At 37.1% G+C, this 25,394-nt stretch overlaps 1 protein-coding gene across 9 annotated transcripts in view; it reads left to right on the top strand.

The window, feature by feature from the left end:
- The window catches only part of TTC3 (tetratricopeptide repeat domain 3), a 68,453-nt gene that overhangs the window by 12,448 nt on the left and 30,611 nt on the right, over positions 1-25,394 (top strand). For all 9 annotated transcript variants that reach the window (XM_075172454.1, XM_075172444.1, XM_075172473.1 and 6 more), the window contains 13 exons: positions 574-659; positions 1,459-1,553; positions 3,821-3,883; positions 6,882-6,936; positions 7,625-7,787; positions 7,909-7,957; positions 9,054-9,177; positions 12,538-12,592; positions 17,349-17,409; positions 19,828-19,894; positions 21,994-22,131; positions 23,171-23,251; positions 23,935-24,047. In XM_075172454.1, the coding sequence (XP_075028555.1) occupies positions 574-659; positions 1,459-1,553; positions 3,821-3,883; positions 6,882-6,936; positions 7,625-7,787; positions 7,909-7,957; positions 9,054-9,177; positions 12,538-12,592; positions 17,349-17,409; positions 19,828-19,894; positions 21,994-22,131; positions 23,171-23,251; positions 23,935-24,047 (1,150 nt within the window). The remainder of the gene's footprint in view (positions 1-573; positions 660-1,458; positions 1,554-3,820; positions 3,884-6,881; positions 6,937-7,624; positions 7,788-7,908; positions 7,958-9,053; positions 9,178-12,537; positions 12,593-17,348; positions 17,410-19,827; positions 19,895-21,993; positions 22,132-23,170; positions 23,252-23,934; positions 24,048-25,394) is intronic.

Genomic DNA, 25,394 nt, shown 5'->3' on the forward strand with positions numbered 1-25,394 from the left:
TTTCAAAAATTAGCTTGTGTAGCTCATGGGAGTTACTGTAAGATATTAACACTAGCAGCAGAACTTCTGCTGAAATGACAAGAAGCTCCCAGGCCTGCTCTTTTTGACGTGTGTTAAATGGCTTGTGTTCTGTCTTACTTTTTGCATATATGGGTTCTAACTCAACTGTTGCACTAAGTAACAGGGTGGTAGAAATCAAACTTGCATGTAAGGAGAAGAATCTTTTTATAGTTGAGTACCAAAGTACAAATTCTTTAAAGTACAAATCTCTACAAATCTTTAAAATGCAAATTCTTTAAAAAACAATTGAGTTTCAGTTGATTGCTTGAAATTAGGCAAGTGCTTAAATGTTTTACAATCTGCAGCCAGTTATTTTGGGCTTACCTAATAATAAATAATTTGTTTTCTTTTGAATGTTTCTGTTGCTTAATTTGTTTCTATTATTTAGTTGGTATGTGAAATCTTGCTTCCATTCAGAAAACAGAGCTTGATTCTTACCAGCAGCAGATAAACTCTACTACTTGTCTTTGGTGACGACTTCACCTGCTGTATTTTTCTGAATTTTGTCTGCAGGCAAACGTTACATTACTAAAGTTGCTTTGGAAGATTGTAATTTAGTTGAAGAATTTAAAGCTGTGACCTGTGAAAACTGTAGGAAGGTGAGAGAAGATGTCAGAATGTTTGTGCTTTTCTTTTTTTGTTGTTGTTTTTTATTTTGTTTGGGTTTTTTTTATGATCAAAGATTATAAAAATGACCAGATGATCAAAGATAAAGGTTTTAAAAGCTTGAGTGAATAACTGTCCTGACATAAATAGTTACCTTGAGAAATCTGGGCCTAATAAACAGAACGTTATTTGTTTATGTTGCCAGTGTACATTGTGTGTGTTCCCCTCCTCACCCCCCAAAAAAGCTCAAGGGAATGCAGTTAATATTGATAGAAGATTGTTCAACTTGATGCTTTTAACACAGAAATAAGATGCTCTCAAATTCTTTACCATGTGTTCCTTTAGTGTAGATGTTTGGGGTTTTTTTTTTAATGGGATCTGGTTAATTCCTGTGTCTTCCTTGCTACAATTCCGTAGTTCAGGAGCTACGCTGAAAGGCACTGAGTAGGGAACTGGTTGAGCTGTGCTGTACTCAGCCTATTTTGCTATTTGACACATGCTCGCTTTTGATGACGACTATATTATGGATCCCAGGAGAGCTTCTGAGTTAGTCCTGCTTTTTAATTATTGTTCATTGTATTCTTGTCTGCATAACACTTTTATTAGTACACTTTTAAGCTTATTAATTGCAATGAATTAAAAGTATTAAATTACAACTAATAGCGCATACGTAACATTCTGTTTTTACAAGCATAAAAACTTAGCTGCCTCTTGTCAAATGTTTTCTTTACTTCTCATTGCAACTGAGTTTAATTACAGCGGTTGCCGAATTGTTTTTTCTTGATTTCACAGAACAGTGAATCTATGAAACAGAAAGGAAATGAGGAATTTTCCCAAGGAAACTTTCATCATGCTATAATGTCATATACTAAAGCCATAGGGTTTTGGTAAGAACTAAACTGGTTAACTGGATTGTGTTATATCATATGTATTGAACTTATTCAGATTTATCATGATTTTGTATAGTTTTGCATAAGCCACTCTACTTAGAGGCCAAATGATACTTAATTTTAAAAAAAAAAAAAACAAACTACTACATAACACATTTTTTGTTATATTTTATTTCTTGTTACTAGTGGTTGTTTGCACTTTTACTGCCCCAAAGGTCCTGTTAGAGTTTAAAGCTGATCTAAAATGACTAACAGTAAGTATAGTAAACCTGAAAGAAAATAAGTTATTTGGTGTGAAGAGCCACTTCTGGTATCATCCATCCTAAATACTCTTCCAGCAGAACGGTATGACCAACTGTTGCAAATATTTATCATCTCAGCTATGATGCAGAACTAGTGAACAGGAACAAATATTTATTTTTACGTATCTGCTCTCGGCAACTCTGTATGTGACAGGCTTAATTTCCTTTTGTAAGTCTTGGTTAATTTCTTCCCAAAAGTCATTTGCTGAAAGGCTGTGGAGACTTCCCTGGGTTCTATAAAGGGGCAGGGAGACAGAGATTAAATGAGAATTTATGTCCTATGCTTGTAGAGCACTTGCCCCCTTCCTGTAGTCTGCTCGTAATGTGAACTAGCTACAGAATGCTGGTTTGGTGTAATTGCTACTTGTGTTGTAGTCATGCAAATGCTGCTTTTACAAGTTCTGGTGTCCGTGAAAGATAGTGAAATTCATAAAGTCCCACCTTTCATAAAAAATTGATTGTGCAAATTGTCTCATTTTTTTCATCTTGAAGTCTGTAGCTTTATAATTGTGCAGTTGAAAGAATTAGCATTTTGCTGATGTCTTGCTTCACATTTTATGTCACGTAGTAGGATACATTTCAATCCCAAATTCAAGCTGATTTCAGCCTCCTTGAAAAGTTGGGTAGGCTGACTTCAGTCAAGTGATCGTATCTGAGATGATGGAGCAGGCTAAGAAGGCTTTGCTCAGGGTAGCTGATGGTGGGGAGGAAGGAGCAGAACTCAGTGAAAGAACAAAGGAAATCCCATGGCTTGTAAAGAGCAAAGGAAGTCTCACGGTTTCCAAGTGCTGTAGAGCTGAGCTATTGTTACAGCTATTCGTTAGAAATTGTTCTTTGTCCTTAAGACCCTGCTGGAAGGTGCAGGATAGCTCAGTGATGTCTAGCAGCTAGGGAATTCTTCATCATCTGCTCTGCACTGTCTTGCCTTTCTTATTCTCCCAGTGTGAGCTGACTTCCATCTGCTTCATCATCACACTCCTTCCCTAACTAGCTGCACCCTCCCTTGGCTTCCTTTCAAGTGGCTGTTGGATTACGCGTACTGGTTCTCCCCTCTCATTTGTTCTACTAACCAGCGATAGGACGAGAGGAAATGGCCTCAAGTTGCGCCAAGGGAGGTTTAGGCTGGACATTAGGAGGAATTTCTTTACGGAAAGAGTGGTCAGGCCTTGGAACAGGCTGCCCAGGGAAGTGGTTGAGTCACCATCCCTGGAAGTATTTAAAAGACGTGTAGATGAGGCGCTTAGGGACGTGGTGTAGTGGGCATGGTGGTGTTGGGTTGACGGTTGGACTCGATGATCTCAGAGGTCTTTTCCAATCTTAATGATTCTATGATTCTCCATTAGGTACATTGCGGACAATGCTTTAGCTTGTTGCTTAGTCTGCCCAGTCAGGCCGGGGGTTATGAAAAAGTTGTAGACCCAGTGATCCAGAAGTGTTCATGAGATGTTTGATTTAGTTAGGCCTTCAAAGTTAGGAATTCCAGAACAAAATATAAGGGGATGTATGTGACAGTCGAGCTAGCTTTTCCATGCTTCATGTGTTTTTTTGCTGCTTACTTTTTTTTTTTTGGTGGAACAAAGCTGAGATTTTAGGGAACATACTAGCCATACCTTTGGACCATTTGAGGTATGCTTTGATATGTTTGTCAGAGCCTAGTGAGTTGGGGAAGGAGTTTAAATCGCTCTCTGCTTTTTTTGCTTTCAAGTAGGCTGAGAGTGATTTGAATTGGTTGGAAGTTGCATTAGTGGGCCCAAATCTTACAAATTATGACATATTAAAACTAATATTCTCAGTGACTTAACTTGTAAATCAATGGGACCATTCAAGGAAGCTTGTAAATAATTGTTGGTGCTAGAGTGCTTGCAGACAATTATTGTGAAAATTTACTTTTTTTTTCTCCTTAAGATTTTCAAAAGTAATATATGTTACTAACTTTCATAATTTTTTTTTTTTTTTTTTAAGTCCTGCAAACCATCTTCTGTATGGAAACCGAGCTCTCTGTTTCATTCTCACAAGGCAGTACAAGTAAGTAACCCTTAACTGGTCTGCAGTTAAAAATTGGCAATATACTTAGGAAAATAGTATTTTAAAAACTTAAGTATATAGTAATCGTTATGTTACTACCTCAGAAAATGGTTATTGAGAAAAATTAATAATATTAGCTGTAATTGCTGGCAATATATAATACCATTTAAAATTTGTGTGGGTTATACCACAGGAAGAAAAAAATCTCAGTACCAGTGAACATTGTGATTTTTATTAAACCTTTTGAAGAAGAGATCAGTGTGGGTATGGGAGTTTTTTTTTTTAAAACCGGTTGTTAAGCTAAAAATCTTGCTTATGAGCAAGGTGGATGTATACCTTTTATGTAAAGCCAACCCAAGAATTTATTGTTAGTATAATTAAAGTCTTAAGGGTCTAATTGTTATTAGTCCAGATCTAATTGTTGAAATAAAAAGAAATAATAACAATGTCATTAAAATTGGTAACCACATGATTCTTAGTTTCTGCCCATTTTCCTGGTGTTATGCTCACCCCTCCACCGCTCCTCTGGGTACTAAAGTTGGCAGTTCCATTGCTGTAGCAGTGGGGTTAGAGAGCTGTCAGCGTGCGGAGTCCTTCTCCAGGAGGAAAGTGATGTTCATGCTGATGGTTTCTTCTTCCTCGCTCTGGGATCCACTTGGGGTCACTTTTATGTTTGCTCACATGCTCTTACACTTTTGTCTTTGTTGGTCTGCAGCATCCTGTTACATCTGAGTTTACTATACATGGCACTTTTAATGGATGTTACTTTTTCTTTGTACTCTTAACGTTATATTTGTCCAGTTCTGGCATGTCCTTAACTGACGACTGGTGAATTGTTTATAGCTATGGGGTGTCCAGTGCTGAACTTGTGCCCCATATCTTGTCATCTCATACCTGTACTCCTTTATGTTGCATCCTGTGTCTCTACTTCTCAAGGCCTCTGCTCTCATATCAGGCTTGTATTTCTTTACAGGATATCATCATTTTGGAGTCATAAATACCTTATTCTGTATAAATAGCAGTAACAAGCAGTTATTCCATCTAAATCTATGGTTGTACTCTACAAAGATAAACAAAAGTAGAACAAATTAGCCATAGATACCTGGTCAGTTAGAGAAATTGCTGTCACAGTTAAACCGAGTAAAAGAAAACTGCAGGCAGGTCAAACTGCAGTTCAGGGTGAGCAAGACTGAGAAGCCTCAGTCCTGAGGCTTTGCAAAGTCATTACAGAGCCGAAGGCCTGCTATTGACAGTGGCAATACTGTATTACGGCACTACGCAGTTATATAGTGTTATCCAGATCATCTGCTGGAGAGTTCATGGCTTTATCCAAGGCGCGTGTCTTCCCCCCATTTTCAGAGCAGTGAGGCAGTGGTCGTATTCCCTCCCAGGCTTCGGTGGGACAGGACCTTTCACTGCCACTCGGCCTTGTGTCCTGGTGTTCTGACAGTGCGCGGGGGCAACTTTGCTAGCACTGCACCAGGCTGTCGAAAGGTGGCACTGGAGGAAGGACTGGGTGGGTGGAAACAAAGCACAACGATAGCACGCACTAGAGAACAAGACAAGTGCTTCAGTTTTTTCTAATCTTTTCAACTGCTTTTATAATATCTTAGTATCTTGAGGTTCTGTGCCCTACTACCTGTCTTTTACTCAAGCATTTTTAACTTGTGTTTGCTTCCTTTGCAATATGAATATGGTGCAATTTCTCCCATTCTAATCACTAGTTCTACTGTGGTTTTTTTATTACTATTTTTTTTTAAATGTAATGCCACATCTGTAAATTCTGCCATTACTTCTTGGGGTTTCTCTAATTGGGGGGAAGAGCGGGGGGAGATTTTTTTTTCCTAACTTGCTTTCATTTCACTGAACTAATTCTTCCTGAAATGTCTGAAGAATTTTTTTTTGTGTAAAACAATCTCCTTGTTTTGAAATTATTGTCTCTTTCAGGCTTTTCTTTAGTATCCTGCTTTCGTTACCACAGATCATCTCATTCTCCTCCTTCAGATCTCTTTGTACAAGCTTTTCGGTGATAATGGTTACAAAAAATAGTGGTAGTGACTAGGCAATTTGTGAACACTTTCATGTGAAACAAGGTTTTTTTTCCATATTCCTTCCCTTTGTGGAGGTAGAATAGTTAACGCCTCATAGGCCTCTCAAGTTAGGTCTCGCTGCAGACATTTTCTGAAGGTCTTACAGAGTCGGCATGAGCGAGCTATTGAAGGAGTGAGTTATTTGTAAGCTTCCTCATCTGAAGTAATCCGCATGTGACTGCTCTTTATTGTAATTTACTACATCCTGCTTATCTGACACACAGCTATAGTTCAGTGACAAATGAGTGGTATATCCCAAAGGTATATAAACTCTGTAACTGCACGCTTTGGGCAGCATTGGTATCAGCAGAGGCTGTTGCTGCTGCTCTGTGTTCTCTCCTGTAGCCGTAGGGATAGTCTGCTTCTCTTCTGACCTGACCAAAATTGTAATTACGGTTATTCCACGATAGCTTGTATATAAAAAGTCAGTGTCGGGCGTGTTCTTCAGGCTTCTGTTGTTGGAAGTTCTGGAGGTTACTGTCTTTCAGTGCTCAGCAGTTAATACTTGCACCCTCAAATCTCTAGCTACGATTATGTAACTACTCTCTTAATACGTTTTCTGTCAAAATATTTAGGTTTGGTATTCAGGCTTTTTTATTAAGGCTTTGCTTTTTAAAGGAACATTTTGTTAAAACCCAGTTAAGGGGTAGGTACATACGCAGAAATGCTGGAAAACCTAGTAGGTAGGGAGAGGGGATAAATATCTGATGAGTTTAATAGTTGGGACTGTAACATTTTAACCCAAGTAAGTTTCAGCTAAGAAGTGTTGTCTGACCATGCCTTTACACAGGTGAATGAACTGTTCTTTTATTCACTTTGTATTTTTATAGTGCCTTGTACATCTGGTCTGTAGATTTTTCTGAAGTATAAATAATAAATATCTCTTCTTTTTCCCTCCCTTCTCTAAGGAGAGCCCTGGCTGATGGAAAAAGAGCCACTATTTTGAAGCCTAATTGGCCAAAGGTTAGTTTCATATACATTTCAAAACTGTCTTTTGTTGGTACTGTAAACCAAAATAAGAACCCAGAGTCTTAATTACAAGTTTGACCCAGGTAGATGTGACATGTTCTCATCTGCGTTTAGCACTAATGACAGTAGAATGAACACAGTATCTTGTGGACTAAGAATTCTGCTTCAGTCAGCCAAGTACATACTTTGCTTGTATTTTTATATTAAAAATGTTATTTTGACATGCTTGTAAGTGTTGTGACATGGTGTTCTGTATGTGTAAAGACAGAAGAAAACATTTATTACATTGTTGTACATAGCTATGTTACCAAATGCTTTAAAAAGAATATACGTAGTCCTTACAATAAAAAAATCCTGGTTAATGACCAACATGTATTTCCCAATATTCTTGGCCTAAAGAAGAGTAAATAAGGGATAGTTAAAAAATTGCAAAGTAGTAGTTGAGATTAGGGGAAAAAGCAAATTTGCTCTTTTCCAAAGCCAGAGGCTAGATGCTACTCCCAGTGAATTATCTTTCTGTTTCAGTGCGCTGAGTAGTTGAAAATTTTGATTATTCATCATTTGACCTGACTTTCAGTATGTAAAATTTTATGTTGTATTGTCTACTGCAGCTGTTTTGGATATAAGTTGTTCTCTTATTTGTGTGAATGAATGCTTGAAATTCAAACTTATGTCCATGTAGGGTCACTACCACTTCTGTAAGGCACTGTCATTACTGGGGGAACACGAACTGGCTTTGAAAGCTAATGAGAGAGCTCAGGAACTATGCAAGAATATTCTTGATGGACTTAAGGATCTTATTCAACAAAATGACAAGTTAAAGAAGACATTAGAAGAAATCAATGGTAACCTTTTCTGATTTCAAGATCTACCTTGAACATAGCAAAATTCCTTCATTGCTAACTTTCCTTTGAAACTAGCTAATTCCTCTCTCCCCCCAACCCTGCCCTGTATAATTTTCTATAGGTATTAAACAACATACACAGAAGCCAAAGAAGTCGCTTCTTGAGAAAAAGTAAGCAACTGTCAAGTTTGCTTTTTTTTTTAATTAGCAATGCTTAGTATAAGATGTAAGTAATACATAGCATAGATATTGCTTAAATTTTATTATCTATCTGTAAATAAAAATGGAAGGAATAAACTTACCAGAACTGCAACCTGAGTGCAGCCTAGGAGTAAAGAGGACTTTTAGGAACTAAATAAGCTATCTTGAGATGTGTTCTGTTTCCAAGCAGTTTCCTTCAGCATTAAGTTTTACCCATGTTGGAAATAACAGGAAACGGTTATGTTTTCATGTTTTTTGTCCTCCCAACTTGAAGTGCTTTGCTGGTGAGGAAATTTGGTGCCTGAAAATGTCAGTGCAGTCACACTCACTTTTTTGTGTTAACTTCACGATATAAAGTTTGCTAGGAAATTAAGCTGATTTGAGGAACTGAATGCTAGCAAATGCATTTTGGCAATGGTAAAAATGAATATGTATCCTAATTTGTGGGAACTTGGTTTTGCCGCATCTGTTCTGTGCTTTTGCCTTGCCCAGAGAGAGTAAGAGAGATTCCATAGTCACAGGTTCAGCTAGGTTACACTATATGCTGTAACTTTTGATTAAACATTTTTCTGAAAGATCTTTTTTATTTTTATTGGTCTACTTGTAGTGTTGTGCTATCTGTCATTCAAAAACAGTACAGTAGGTAAACTGCTAAACAGTTTTTGTAAACCTGAAAATTCTGGAGGAACTTAAATTTGTTTCCCTTTTATATTAAACAAATAAAATGTGACATTGGGCAAGATTGATTTTTTGTAAATTAATTACCATTATTATTTATATATTTAAAAAAAAAAAGTGCAGTAATTCAGTTCCTGTCCCTTTTATAGATAATGGTGCTTTTTTTTTGTTGTTATATTTTTGCATAGCCTTGGACTGTGCAATTTGAAGGTATAAAAAATGGCTGGTCAAATCCTTTAAATATGCTTACGCCATTACACTTCTATGAGGGATAGACTTCTGTTATTCATCTTTGTTTTTTTCATGATACGTGTATGGTATGTGTCTTAAATACGGAGAAAAGACATCAACATTGGAAGAACTGGGGTTCTCTCTTTTTACATATCAGAGACTGCAGTTCTTCAGAATCTCATTTAATATTCTCTGAAGAACAAAAAGAAATAGAAAAAGACAGAAAGAGAACACAGTCTGATCCTAAAGATCATCATTGTCATCAAAAACATGATACCAGGGTAAGTTACACTACAGCTGGAATTAAAAGACTAACATTGTGTTGATTTTCATTGTCCTGGATTGTGTTATTTAATGGTGTGGCTGAAATTTTGCAGCCACTGTGTTTTAATAATTGTCTACTTTCTCAGCCAAGTTCACTTTTCTGGTAATATTGAACTACCAAATCTATGTTCAGAACTTTGGATTTGAAAGGAGGTGGGAGGTGATTGCTTGAATGAGAAGGTGGAGGCTGTATGTTATGAGGAGGACGGGGGTCTCTTTGGGGTTATCGAACATGAGACTGAAGTCACGTGTGATTTGATCGACTGTCCAGTCCTGCCTGTCAGTGTGCTTTCAGATGTGGGCTTCCCTTTAGCTTTAGGGCGGAGATTCAGTTAACGCATACTGGTGTAGTGGAGTTCAGTGGAATACGCTTTAGCCAAAGTTAATTCATATACAGGGCTTTTGCTATACTGGAGCATTGTTTTGCACTGATATTGTGACGTTAAGGTATTTGCATGTTTATAGACCATTATTTTCATGCTCTGTAAACTGATTTCTTTTGTATGGGGAAAAAATGTTGGTTAAATAGTATGCTTAACTGGATTGTATTTAAAACTAGGGGTTTGCGGTTCTGAAATACCTGTTTGGCTTGTGTGTTTCAAACAAGTGTAGTATAGTGCTAAAATGCAAGGTGGACTTGTGTTCTTTTAGTAGCCCTTTGTAATTCTTTAGATTCATTCTTTCAATTTAAAAGATTATTTACAAGCACAAATATTCTACTAGATTATTTTTATTAATTTTTTTGGTGAGGAAGGCTTAAAAGAGAAAGTGAAGCTGTCGCGAGGGAGATTTAGACTGCTTAAAGACCCACTGCCAAAGGTAGCAGCAAAAGTGGTTTTGTTGAAGTAAGATGTTGTAAAAGTAAGCCTTAACAGAGTCTGATGGCAAGGTTCAATCTATTACTCTACTGCACAGAGGATATAATAATGATTCAAAGTTACCAATACAAGATTTTAATGCCCCGTGAAACAAGGTTATGCGTGATATTGGTCATTTACCAAAGATCTGCAGTTGGTAAGGGGTCTCTCAATCTCAAGGAGTAACCTTGAGAGGCGTTCCAACTCAAGGGGAGATCACTGCCATGCTGCCAGCTACTTAGGAGGGAGAGCTCAAGAAAAGCTCACTCAGGCTGTCACATTTATGGAATAAAGTGGTTTGCTCGTAGTCAAATTATGTACCCTGGAAAAGGTAGGCATGAGACTCCTTGTACCCACAACTTCCTTTGTTCCTTACCAAGTTAGTTTTGGAAGAACCATCTGTTATTTATGTGTTAATCGCATGATCGGTGTTCCAGTTTCCAAGCTCACGTACATCAAAGCTCACCATGTCAGCCTGTCCCTGTGTGGGTTTTCAAAAACAGGTTGGAACTAGGGAAGTTTGTGGCCTGGTCACGGCCTAGGCCTTTACTTCCTTTGGAGCCTGAACCCAACTACCGCTAGTTTGGTCAAGGAGTCCAGTGCATCCGTCACAGAAGCTTAATAGAGTAAACTTTGTTCTCTGATCATGGTTGATTTTTGTTCCTGAAAAACAATTAAACTAAGGATACGTGTTAGTGAAGGATGACCAAAGAAATCCACCAACAAAAGCCTCTAATTCTGCCTTTTAGAAGGTTATTTTACTGTTGAAAGTGCAATGGTGTACTATGTTGTCATGGTTTAACCCTGGTAGGCAGTTCAGCCCCATGCAGCTGCTTGCTCACTCCCCTCAGCAGGATGGGGGAGAAGATCCTAAGTGTAAAAGTGAGAAAACTCATGGGTTTGAGATAAAGACAGTTTAACAGGCAAAGCAAAAGCTGCACACACAAGCAAAGCAAAATAAGGAATTCATTCACTACTTCCAGGCAGATGTTTAGCCATTTCCAGGAAAGCAGAGCTTCATCATGGATAACGGTTACTTGGGAAGACAGATTCCATTACCCAGAGCTTCCCCCCTTTCTCCTTTTTCCCCCAGCTTTTATTGCTGCACACGACATCATATGGTGTGGGAGATCCCTTTGGTCAGTTGGGGTCAGCTGTCCTGGTTGTGTCCCCTCCCAACTTCCCGTGCACCCCCAGCCTACTCGCTGGCAGGGCAGCGTGTGAAACAGAAAAGGCCTTGATGCAGTGCAAGCACTGCTCAGCAATAGCTAAAATATCCCTATGTTACCACAAATCCAGAACAGCACCATACGAGCTGCTATGAGGAAAACTAAATTTATCCCAGCCAAAACCAGTATGTATGTTTTTATTCCTTAATAAACAAACACACACTCCAAAAAAAAGTGGAAGGTTGGGGGATTTTGTTGGTGCTTATTTTATTTTAGGTGGGTTTCGCTAGTGGATGTCAGTGGAATTTCCCAGCTGTTGCTGTTTTAGTGCCTGTCTCATGTCCAGTATCATGGGGAGTCTGTAAACTATTCCTGTGCGTAAATTTTCCTGAGGGGTTTTGCTTTGCTAGGCGCGTGCAGACTGTGACAGTCCTGCTGTAACAGCGTGGAATTAAAAATTTAGTAATGAATCTCCAGTTCACTTACAGACAGTTCTCTTTCACACTAATTATTAATCTAAAAGAAACATTTGTACCTCTTCCTGATCATCTTTACCATTATTATTGTAAGCTAATTAATAAATTGTTATAATTTAGCCTATAAAGTGCGTTATAGATAAGATATATAATATAGAAAACAAGATGATAAATAATGTGAATCTACTAGCAAGGTGAAAACCATTTAGCATGCACATGTGAAAAAACCCTTTCAGGTTTCACAGAAGGGCGGGGCAGCAAAAAACCATGACTCGTTAGTGGGGAAAATGAAACCAATGTACAAGGGCAAAGGCAAGGAAATTAAAGTTAGAACTTGTTGAAAAAGAAAGCCATCTGTAGAACACACAAGAAGCGCGTAAAGATTTTTGACTGTCTTATGAAAACTTTCATCTGCTTTTATGCTATGAAAATCTTCATAATGTAGGTCAGTGTAAATTTATCTTCCTCTAGGATAAATATTACTGCAAAAAAGGCTAGTATTTGTCAGACTAGTAAATAATATGCATTGATATGAATTTTGGGGAAAAATGTGTATGTACAAATACACTTTGATTAATGAAACGATTTCTTCTTTACTTCTTGATTGAGGACATAATATACCATATTATCATTGTGATTTCTTTGTTTAAATTTTAGTGGTTTAGTTTTTTTCTTTATTTAAATACCATATTATCATTGTGATTTCTTTGTTTAAATTTTAGTGGTTTAGTTTTTTTCTTTATTTAAATTTGGTGAGTAATATCTATTTGTTTTTTGTTATCCGTGTAAAACCAAACTAACATATTTTTCATTAGGTGACTGACATCCAGCGAACAGAAAGCAACGATTGGTCTCTGGAGTTTCCACCAAGTGAGTTTGGTTTTGCTATTTATCGAGTCCGAGTCGGTTCTTCCCTTGCTATTGCCGTTATTAATAATCAAAAGTGTATCTAGTGTTATTTTCACAACAGTAAGCTATCATGTTTCACTTTTTTTCCTGTTAGCGTGCAGATACTTACAGGCTGCTTCTGTTCTGTATTTCTGTCTTATTTCCTTCATGCTTTTGTAGTTTGAATCTACTTTACATGGATGAATTCAGAATTGAAACTGGAACTAAAAAGTAGAATGCTGAGTCACAGGCTAAAAATGCTTTCCCTCCTTCTGAGACAGGTATATGATCTAAAAGGATCTAAATTTAAGAGAAGTGTGTGGGTAGTTTCAATATTCATAATTTATTTGTGATTACTAAAAGCTCCATATAGATCCTTAAGAAAATAATCCTGCAGTTAGAGAGGAAGGAGGCCACAAAATATTTGTCAGAGTGGATCTTTAGCAACAAACTTTAAGAGGGGTAAGTTGGTGTGATTTGTTGTTCATGGTTTGGTTTTTTGTTTTTTGTTTTTTTTTTCCATGGATAAAAAAACCCCAAACAACCCTTTTACAGAGAGAACTCCCACCCCCCAAACTCCCACAGTGCCAGAGTTACTTTTCTGTGGTGAAAGTGAAATGCAAGCAGTTCTGATCTTCTAAGTGAAATATTTTCCTGAATTTTGCTTGGTTTTCTTATCACCTGCTAAACTTGCTGTAACCAAGAAAGCATAAGATATTTCCCTGACATTCAGAAATCGTTCTTATTTATAATGTTTGTATGGAATACTGCTACTGGATCTGGACCAGCTACATGCTCACGCTGTATTCTAAAGTTGTGACCTCCAATGGAGTGGGTCCTTGTAGTCCTGACCACGCAACAGTCTGAAGTCCTTGGTGGCCAGCCGTACTGTTCTTTGCACTTCGTGTACTTAAATACTTAACTGAAAAGGTGCCAAAGTACAGAGCATTTAAAATTTGATTTTAGGAAACCAGTGAAGATATATTACAAAAAATTACTTTAAAATGAGCAGTAGGAGAAGTGATCTTGCTCTTGTGGACTTTGGACATATGTGAACATCTTGAATAATTGAAGGTTATATTGGGAAATGGAAAATGTGGGAAAGGTTGCAAAGGAAGGGTCAAGATGAATTTGTTGAAAAAATGTTATGTGGTAGGAGAATAAAAAAAAAACAACTATAAAGTGTTGAAGGAACTTATTGCAGAAAGTGTAAATCAGGGAAGGGTTTTAGAAAAGGGAAGTCAAGCTCTGGAAGATATATCAGTTTTGAGGAACTGTATGTAGATGGTGTGAAGGAACAAAATATGCGATGCATGGAGGCCATAGGGAATTTTGAATGAGTTCGAAGCAAGTGACAACTAAGAGAATCCAGACCTTTTCCTGAGTGAGAAGGTGTGGTCCGAATAGTAATGGAGTCTGACGACACATTATAAAACAAAGCTGTGTTGAGGCAGTGGAAAAGATCAGCAACAATGCACCCATACGGCGACCCGCCCAATCGTGGATAGCAAACACAGGATTATAAGTGATGCCCTGGCTCCAGGGGACTACCAGGGACACTTGGAGGTGTCAGGTCACCTGGCAGCAAGACCAAATCGTGCAAATGCCTTCTGAATGTGGGTAAGAGTTGCGCTGCCCCTTGGCTCCACCGATGGTGGTGGGATTTGAGAGAATCACACTTCACATGTTGGCCAGGGGTAGGGTGTCGGCAGTCTGTCTGTGCTGCTGATACTGGTCAAGGGCAGGGTGTCTGCAGTCTGTCTACGCTGCTGGTATTGGTGAAGGGGCAGAGTGTCAGAAGGATAGCTGATTTTTAGAGAGGTTGAGGAGGGAAGAGGGACAACAAAAGGCTGAATGTTGGGAGAGAACTGAAAATTATTCTAGGCTAAAGAGATCATAGGACTATGAAATGTTGCTTTGAACGTAGTAATCGCAAAAAACACCGTGCTGATTCCATGGTTTTTTTTTTTCTGTTCTTCCTTCCTCCTCCTCCTCTCCTCCGCATACTTATTATGTCAGTACTGATGTAGAAGAAAATATTTGATTTGGCTTTGATTTGAAAGGAGGAGTTACGCTCTGAATGACTGGCTGTTACAAGTTTACTGTGGGTGGGGAAGAATAGCTTTCTTTTTCTTAGCCTTTGTTCACTTAAAGGCTTAAGACTTGCAGGAGATTTAATGTAAAGGAACTTTATGCCACTGTATCTTATCTTAAAGTTACTGTCCTTTTTAATTTCAGTTTTCGTCTGCATGTACTATTTTTTTGAGCATGTGTACATTTCTGTTAAATATCTTTGTTTTCTCCTAATGGAAATGTCTAGCAAAAGCAATACTACTTCTACTAATATTTTAAAATGTTTGTGGGGTAAGTGAATCATGTTTGCTGTTGAATTAATATATCGCGTTAAGTATTTTAACTGTAATTCAGCAGGATTTGCTTGTTACTTTTATTTAAAAGCATTTTTTAAAAATCTGAAAGTAGTATCATTTTAAGTTGGGTGGTATATGGGAGTAGTAGTTGCTGTAGGAAATTTTTCTGAAATCATTTTTGTTGAATGGCTTTTAAAATTAGATCATTCAATTAAATAGTGCTGATTAATTCTTTCTTTTGATGTGAGAGGGAAGGCTTGTATTCCTTTGTCTTCATTAAGATTTTGTTTTGAATGATAGATTGGTTCCTTAAGGGAAAGGAACCTATATAATGAACAAAAGGTAATATATCTCTATCTCTAAATGGTTAAATGATGATATGCTTGAAGCGTTTTCTGGCTTTCAAAAGGATTATTGTTTTTCATCATTTAAATGTCTCTGTTATGAGAAATTTGTCATGATTATTAGTGTAGCTTTGGAGTTTTTAATGCGTATGAACTGTTTCAACAGACACCTATTCAGACTCCTGTGTGACAATTTCAAGAAATGGTTCATGAAATAATTCTGAACATGTTCAGTCATCTTCTCAATTTTTGTTCTGATTAATTCAAGTTTTATGTCATTAAGTAGTTTTTAATGGAAAATTACTTCTGGCACAAGGCATGAAGTGCGTATGCATATGATTTAACTTGAGAAATGAGTACATGAGACATCCCACTGACTTGAGTGAGATTACTCAAATGGGTAGATTTGTATTTTTCCACAATCGGTGTCTTTCAGTATTTTGTATCTAACCATATAAAATATTTAGAGCTCAGAGTATCATGAAATAAACATTTTTAAGCACAGATAGTTACTGAAACTTTATATATAAAATTAATAACTCCTTTTTTCAAATTTGATTTTATGGTAGTTCAGTGTAAGCGTGGTAATAAATCAAGCAATATTTAATGATTTAGGTAGCTGTACCTTATGTTTGGGTTCCAGTGCTCGAATAGCTTGAATCCAGGTGCTGGACTGTATGTTGCCTGTGTGATTGTGTCCAATATTGGGAAGCCAGTTGCCTCCTAAACAGCTTCTGAAAGATTATAGCTGGAACTATCCCCTCTTGGAACAGGTAACTGAGGCAGAAGAAGGCATTCCTATACGCCTTGTAAAATCCATTAGGTTTTAGCAAAAAAATCTGCTGCTCTGCACACCTTCAACTTAGCATGTGTAGTAAGGAACACCTGCAACATGTGATGCTCAGCAGTTCTGCAGCTGAATTCATCAGCTGCTTGTTGGTTACTTACCAGTCCAGAAATGCCTTTTTTTTTTTTTTTTTGTGCCTTGCTCTAATCGTCCAGTTACTAGAAGGCAGCTCTCCCATAAGTGGATTTGTCACTGTTGCTGTTGAGTCGTTCAATCTTTGTTAAGTTCCAACTTAAAATTCTTGAAAATTAAAAACTTCTTGACTTAATCATGAGTATGCGTGTGCACATTCAGACGCCTAATGTTATGTTTTAATTCCACAGAAAATGGTTGAGAGATTATTTTGCAGTTAATGGCATGGCTTCCTGGTTTTGACCAATTACAATAAAGTATTAAAATACTTTTTCTTTTTCCTTGTTACTAATGAATTGTTTACCTAGCTTGTAAAGCCCTGTAACTAATCAACAACAGCGTTAGATCTCTGAAGTTGTGAAGTGTATTAATGAAGTTTTGTGTTAAGTCTTTGACATTAAGTTTCAGAGTTAGAAATCAATCAGTATCACGTGATAGATTCTTGTCTTTGTGATCCAATATTTCCACATAGTCAAATATTTCTAGTTTGTAATCAGGGACATTTGTCTTGATCCGACTCATATGTTTACATTTCTAAGATTAACGTGAGTTGAACTTAACTCCTTTAGCAATGTATTTTTGAAGTAGAAGACTCCTTCTGTAAAATTTCTATAGTCAAACTTGAACATCCAAGATGATCTATTATTCCTCTTAAAAATTCTAGTTATCAACTAGTAGTGAATAATATCAATTGTGGTTTTGTATAACATACTGATTTCTTTAGCCTGGAGTCCACTTTAATAGTTGTTACAATATTGTAGAGTCAGATCATATTTTACAGAATTTTTAGATTCTTCTGTTTATTTGAAGTATCTTTTCCTCTTTATAGGATTAATAAAATCCTATACTATTTAATAAAAATAATATCACATTCATACTGTAACACTCAGGTGGCTTTTTGAAAAACTTTTTGGTTGTGTTGATTTTTGATACTGTAAATGTTTAAGATCTATTATTTATAAAGCAAAGTGTGAGTTCCAAGTGCATTTTTTTTCCTTTGTTTTAGGTGATCATCATCTTGTTTGAAATACTTTTTCTCATTACAGGCCAAAGTCATCAAAACAAAGCAAGGCCAAAAACCAAACTTGGTGACTCTGAAAAGGCGCGGTAAGAAATTATCTTTTTTTTTAATTTATTATTATTTTGAGTTATTTTATGTAGCACTTAAAAAGGAGTTAATGCAACTTTGACTTGCTACTTGCTCTTTGCTAATTGCTTTGTTTTCATTGTTTACATACTCTTCAGGATATAGTTCATGTTAAGATAGCTGATTAAAGTTCACAAAATTCTGGTTTTCATAAAGAGCCCAAGTTATTACTTGAAAACTAAATATTTTCCAAAGCTCAGTTGAATTGTAGTAATTGAAGGCATAATTTTAATAACCGCTGTTTAAAAACTGTTGCCCAAAAGCAAGTCACACAGCATAGCCATAACAAAAAAAAGTGCTTCCTTTACAGCAAAAGATAATAGGAATCTTGTTCCAATTGTTACATTCAAACTTACACCACAACATAACTCAAGCTCTGTCTTATTTTCAAGGCCTGTTTGTACTAGTTCTACTCTGTGTACCAAATAATTTTTAAAACTTCTCTGACACTTCATATGCTTACTGAGAAGAAGAGGTTTGACTCTCAGGAAAGCACTGTAAGTCAGTCTCATAATTGAATACTAGAGAAGAACTTTTACTTAAAGTGTCCTTTAGTTGTTTGCAGACTTGAATTTTCACTTAAAGTATATCAATGTCTAATTTTAAGTACATGAATACTCCCATAGAACCAGCTGAATCTAGATGAGTATGTCTGATGGTTTGGGGCCAAAATTAAATTAGTTGAGATAAAAAGCACTACAGATTTTATGGACAAAATTTATGCTTCCATCTGTTACAACATTTAAAAAAAAGTTTAACAAAAGAAATAATTATTTCCAGTGATACTGGGGCCAACATGCTCCAAACAGTTTGGGGAAATCACTGCATTTATAGGTGATTCCATATGCCAATCTATTTCTTCATGTAATAGATAGTTAAGGAGTAAAGAACTGTTACTGCTGACTTATTTGTAAGGTGACTGAGGCAAATGATGACTTACTAGTTAAGGACACGCAGAGATGGAAGCTTTCAGTGTTTTAACTTGAGCTGTGAAATTAGACAAATTAAGCTCTGACTGTACTTTCTTGCTTCTATGCTTCTTCAGCTAGTGTTTTTTAGTTGTGTTTAGGGTGATTAAAAACAGATGAGGTGTACAGCAAAATAAGCTGTTTACATTGAAATAGGAAAGTTTCCATTAAGTGGTAACTTTTAAAGGCAGATTTCTCATGTAGAAGAGCCTAAACCTTTAGGAAAACTGGGAGCTGAACCTGATTATCCGCAGTCCTACTCTAAGTGTGACCACAAAACCTACCATCTTTTAATCTGTATTTATTACAGTACAAGTGTTTTGTTTTTCCATAACTCTTTTTGAGTACCACTACATCTAGAACAATTGAAACTTTGTCACAGGGGAGTGACATTTGTCATTTATGTTACTTAACTGGGTGGCCACTGACTTCCTTCTCCTTTCACTTTAAGGAAGGGAAAAACATTAGGATTCATTATGGGAACAAATCCTTTTTAAAGTAACTGAACCATCTGCAAAATTGCTTCTCTCATGGGGAAGTTTATTAGACCTATAAAAAAAACCCCCAGTATTTCTCAACAAGTGAGGTGCATGGTCAGTTACAATCTTATCTCTATTTCTGTAATTAGCAAGTTGCTAGGCTTCCAAAAATCTAGGGAATCCTCTGACACGGTACAGAATTTTATCTCAGATGATGAGTGTTTGACGCCTTCGAATGTTGGCCAGAACTGTATGTGTATTAGCAAAAGGCAATATAGTAGCATTAAGCATTGACTAGCAATCTTAGCATTGAGGATTTAGTTTAGAATATTAAGCAATACTTTGCCTCTTCATTATACTTTCTCCATTCTCTAGTTGTGTATGGGGTTTCTGCTGCAGTAGTGGAAAGGAAGAGCTGGGAAGAACTATTCCTCTCTTCTCTGCTCTCCCTGCTCCCACCATGCATAGCAGCTACATGTATTTGATTTTAAGCAGTGGTTGTGCTAGGATAAAGGATCTTGTACTTCGGAAGAGTAGAGAAAGGGAAAGAGGCCTAAGCACCTTCTTGTACTGCTGCCTTTGGTATAGGGAAGTTCTCTAGTCACCTATCCCACCTCTTCATAAGATCAACTCAGCTGAGAAGGTCGAGAAGATAAAAGAAAACAAACAAAATGATGGAGAAGACTGCTACTTCACTGAAGCCCTAGTGATTCCTGAGCCAGAAGTATATGAACTATATGAATAGTATCATAATCCTTGACAGTGTTATAGTACTTGTTATCGTGACTGCGAAAGCATGCCATAATAATCTCTAGCATGTAGGCATATGTGATGTAGTTGATAAAAGCGCATAAATTTTTGTTTCTTGAAAATGAGATTACATGTAAAGTACATGTACAAACTCATGAGGCCATTGTTCTGTTATTTGTAGAGATCACTTTGATTTGAAGATAGAGTCTAAAGCCATCCAAGATAAACTCTTCTGTACTGTGCAACAGGTAACTGGGAATTCATCAGCATACAACCTTAAGCGTAAATGATTTGTCACCTTTTAGTAACACGGTCCAAAATCTCGGTTCGTTCAAAAATTTAACACTTCATGCTTAGGCTGACTTGTATCAGGAGACAAAGATTATGTGATTACACTGATTTATACTGTCTTGTTGCTGGTAGTCGTCTTTTGCTTCTCTTCCTTCCCCTCCTGTAAGACCTCACACTGGAAATTTATCTCAGTGTAGTCATAGGATAATTTAGCTAAAACCATGAGTTCATAATATAGCCCCCTTGTATCTTAATTTGTAAGAAAACCCACAAAAATTGCTGGGAATCATTCAGGGGTTTATAATACCCCTTCCAAAGTTCTGACTAAATATGTTTTCCTATGTTTGATATATACATTAGGAAATAATCATAGAACATTTTGTTGAGCGGTTGTTTAAAACCTATAAAACTCATAAATTGAGAATTCTCCTTTTCAGGTCTTATCAGAAATGAATGATGAGTATCCCAAAGTTCTTGAATGAAATCATGGGGTTGTACATAATTAATCATTTCCTCTCTGTTAATTTGGGGAAGTAGATACCAGAAATCTCTATTCTGATTAACTACCTCACAAGACAAAACTGGATTCAGGAAAAGGTGCAGGTTCTGCCTGCACTAAGACCCCTTATTTCCTTTAAAATACCTATTTTTGTAAGGCTAATGCATTACTAGTATCAAAAGTAACGTTTTTAGCTGGCTTAATCAGCTTCATATGTTATGTAGCTCAACATTATTAGCTTCATATTAAATTAATTTGTTCTGTTCTATAACTATATGCTCTGACAGCGTTACCTTGTATCAATAGTTCTAGGAAATTAAAATAAGTCTTAATCATTTCTTTATTAACTCATTTCTGCATTTTGGTCTTTTCTGCATCTATTTGTAGTTTCCACTGTCCCTGCCACTTTGTTTATAAATGTGATTATATCATGGGTATTTTCTTATGTTTGTCTTTTTTGGTCAGTTGACAGGGTGAAGACAAAATAAGATCAAAATTCATAGATGCTTAGGAAAATACATTCAGGACATGCATTAAATTTAGTATGTTAAAAGCCTAATTCAGTTCACAGGAATACAATTAAGTACACCATTAGAATAATGTTAAAAAAATCAGGCAACTCAAAAGTTATGTTCCATTCTTCCCAAACCTTCCCCTGTTTTTTCCCTGCCCATGACCCTGTCTTCAGAATCCCGGGCTCAAATGTTAACATATGGGGGAAAAAAAGGGGGCAGTTAGCGAAAAGCTTGTAAAGCAGGATTACTTCATACTGAAGATTAATTCATACTGAAATGGGGTAGTGGCCTAAAATACACAGGTGGGCCTCCTTGTTACTCTTTGGTTTTTGCTTATGATTGCAGGAGTAGGTGTTGGAGGAGCTTCTTGAATAGTCAAATTACTTCTACCCTGGCACAATGATCTGCTTCCCAAAGCTAATTTTATTTTAGCGTTTCAAATGATCAAGGGAATAGAAGTTCCTAATTCTGCAACTGCTTGTCTTGATTTACAGTCTCACTGGAACTTCCTTCAGACTTCAGGAAGTATCTGTAGTGAAAGGCTAAGAACGTAATGCATTTTGAAACCTTCTAGCATTAACTATTAACCTAGATGGAGAGAAAGTGTAGGCAGAAAGAAACAGTTCTCAGGTTTTTCAAAAATGTTTGTGTACAAAATGGAGTGTACAAGTGAGGAAAAGCATAAGTCTGGGTTTTGGTTTTTTTGTATGTAAGAGGGATTAAAATGATGCTTGAACTAAACTTGAAACTTTCTGGAGAGAAAAGGATCTAAACTTAGAACAAAAACTAGATTTTTAAGAGATTAGCAGCAGTAGGTCCATGAAAATCTTAAGGGTTTAGAAGTTGAATTTAAAACAGCGTTTTATAAAAATGTACCTGATTTGCTGCTTTAAAAGTGAAATTGTGATAAAACTGTAGGAAGTACAGAATTTTAATGGTTGTCTGTTGGATAAGTATTTTAGCAAACAGCTTGCTTGCTTTAAAAAAAAAAAAAGGAAAAGACTGTTTTCTTTTGGACTTACTGTTTTCCTAAATACTTTAGGTGGATTTAACTATGTTGCCAGAAGAGGTTAAAGCCCTTGTTCGAGATGGTTATACAGCCTTGATGGACCAGCGGTGTCACAGTGCTGAACAAGCCTTTTCACAATTGTTGAGTATTCTAAATCCTTCAGAATTAAAGGTAAACTGAGAGGAATAACTTAGTTTATTAGAGTAATTGAAGTTTATGCTTTCAATACCTTGTTTCATTCTTTCATTCCACCAAAATAATCATTGAATTGTTGCCTGTTGAGTACAATGCCAGGTGTTTCACTGATAAGTATGCCAAGGAGCTTACAAATGAGAACAGGATAAAAAAAACAATAGTAGCATGGGATGTATTTTTGTAATGTTCAGCACACATGTGCATTTCTAGATGCAATCTAAAAAATATTTACCAAAATAATATTCTTGTAATAAGAATAATAATATAAGATACTGTTATTAAATATCTTATTTGATAAGAAACTACTTCCATTGTCAGCTTAACCTTTATTCATAATAATGTAGAGTAAAAAGAATTTATATTCTTCAGGTCAGATAACTCTTTGGTGGCAAATACTGTGAAATTTTGTGTATATGTGTCTATCAGCCATTGACCCATTTGTCATCCTAGATTTCTTCAAATTATTGTACTGTAGTATTAAATTTTGTGTGACAGTGTGTGTGCATATGCATTGCTTTGTTTCAAGCTCCCATTTTAGTAAGGGCTGTTGCAGTGCCAACAAGAAGTCTGTCCAAGCGAATAATGTACCAATCCATCTGGAATTGTGACCTAGTTTATTAGGAAGAAAAAGGCTGAGAAAGGTTTGTTTTAATTTTAAAAAAAGAAAAAAATCTGCTCAATTCTGAACATGAAATATAGCAAAGACACACTGCACTGCATGAAGTCAACATAGTAAGGCCTGTAGTTACAGCATTTCCAAAAGCAGACCTTTCAGGATGTAGCACTTCGAAATATATAGGGATGCCAAATGGCCGGCAGTAAAGGTGTAGTTAACCTTCACTTTTTATGCTAATTGTAACATAAATCTGGGTAGAGGCTATGATAAGAATGATGGGAAGAGAGTTCCCTAGTTCTGTTGTAGTGAAAATCTTCAATTCACAGTAGACAGTAAAGTTCTAGTTACCAGCAAAGTGTTTTTGTGTGTGCTGCTACTATAATTTGACTCTTTTTGCAGCAACTGAATCTTCGTATTATTAATTATGTTGTAATCATCTATGGACATGCCACTGCTCTTCTTGGAATAGGACAACCTGAGGTAGGACATTAAGCGGCTATATTGCTTTTATTCAAAATTCTAGTTCAGGTAGTTGGCCATCCATGTTTGTCTCTTCTTAACAGACATAAAATGAGTGGGGAAGGAAAGCTTTTGTCACATTTTAGAATCATACAGTTTAATATCTGGGACTAGATCTTTAATGGTTTTGCATAAATGACGCTACCAAATAAGCTTTCAAATGAGATTCTTAAGTATTAATAAAGTACAGTAAATCATTTTTCTTCTACTTTGTTGTAATGTGGTTATGCACTAGTCTTTCTACCACAAACATTCTGCTTCTAAAACAAGAGAAGGGGAATACTTTTGGTTCTGGAAAACACAAAACAGAAGTGTGGGTTGTTTGGTTTTTTTCTCTGCAGTGTTTAAAAATATTCTATGTCTTAAAATGAATTAAAAAATGTCTGGGTGTTTGTAGCTCAGAGAGCTCAATAATTTAATTTCATTATTTCAGAGGGAGCCCGTGTTTACAGAATAGGTTTCTTTTTTTAAAAAAGGGAAGCCTTTGTGTGTGATCATAAGGTTGCTTAATTCCCTTCACTGTTCATAAGACTGATGAAAGAATAGGGCATACTGACCCACGCTACTGGAGCAAAAAAAGGAGGAAAAAAGTGAAAAGCTTCTTGCAGAGCATCACATATTTTTGTCTTAAATTTATTTTGAAGGCATTGACAAAGGCTGAAGACCAGTTTAAGAAAATAATTGAACAGTACCAGGAAGAAAGATTTGGATGTTTGGCATACTATGGTATTGGAAAAGTGTACCTCAGACAAAACAGGTTGGTATAATATACAGCTTCAGTATTTGATACAAAAAATATTTTCATTTGAGAAACCATGTGTGGGTTGTGGTTTTTTTAATTATTCTTTGTTAATCACTAAATTCATAATCAGACTGATTTATTACAACTTTGAGTTTGTTACTGCTAAGGATATAATGGAAGCTGCTGAATCAAGCGAACTCCAGGGCATGGGGATACGACAGACAAGCACACTTGTGCAGTGGAGGAGTGCTTGTAGGAGAAGGGCAAAAAATGATGATCTTGGGGAAAATGTATCATAAAGAAAGCTTAACTTATCTCAACACCGGGGAGTCTGGAGGGTAACCTTGGTTTTAGATAAGGCAGCTGCACCAGTGAGTCATTGGGATCCTTGAGAGAGATAAAAAGTCATGTCTTCCTGAGCTAGCCAGACCAGCATGGGGAGAGGGGGGGCGTGTATACGTGGTTCAGCCGAACATGAAATGCAGAAACTGGGCAACGAATAAACTTGAGAACAAAGGGCTGTAGCTGGCTTCAACCCACGTATTCCTGGTGGTGTTTCTTCCCAGCGTCCTGATGGTAAGCATATAGAGACTGGTAATGGGAATTACACAGTTGAATCAATACAAAGGTATTGCAATTGCTATGTTATGTTTGTGTTGTGATTTCACTATATCACTGTATTGCCCTACTTAATTGAAATCACCCATAACGCCTGTGGTGGGTTGACCTTGGCTGGCTGCCAGACCCTCACCCAGCTGCGCTCCCACTCCCTCTCCTCAATGGGAGAGGGGGAGAAAATGAGATGAAAAAGCCCAGGGGTTGAGATAAAGACAGGGAGATCACTTGCTAATTACAGTCACAGGCAAAACAGACTCAACTTGAGGAAAAATAATTTAATTTATTGTCTGTTCAAATAGTTGGATGGTGGGAAACAAAGTAAAAAGCTAAAATCACCTTCCCTCTACCCCCTCTTTATCCCAGGCTCGACTTCACTCCCTCATTCCTGACTCCTCTACCTCCTCCTCCCCAGAGCAACGCAGGGGGATGGGGAGCGGGGGCTGTGGTCAGTCCGTAACAGCTCCTCTCTGCCGCTTCTTCCTCCACACACTCCTCCCCTGCAGCGTGGGGCCTCTCCACAGACCACAGTTCCTTCAGGGCACATCCACCTGCGCTGGCAGGGGCCCTCCACGGCTGCAGCGTGGATACCTGCTCCAGTGGGGTCCTCTCCAAGGGCTGCAGGGGAATCTCTGCTCCGTGCCTGGGGCACCTCCTCTCCTCCTCCTTTTTACCTGGGTGCTTGAAGGGCTGTTTCTCACACATTTTTTCCTTCCTCCTCACAGCCATGCAGTATGTTTTGTCCTT

Source organism: Calonectris borealis, chromosome 1 (assembly GCF_964195595.1).
Source record: "Calonectris borealis chromosome 1, bCalBor7.hap1.2, whole genome shotgun sequence".
In the NCBI taxonomy this organism is placed as follows: Eukaryota; Metazoa; Chordata; class Aves; order Procellariiformes; family Procellariidae; genus Calonectris; species Calonectris borealis.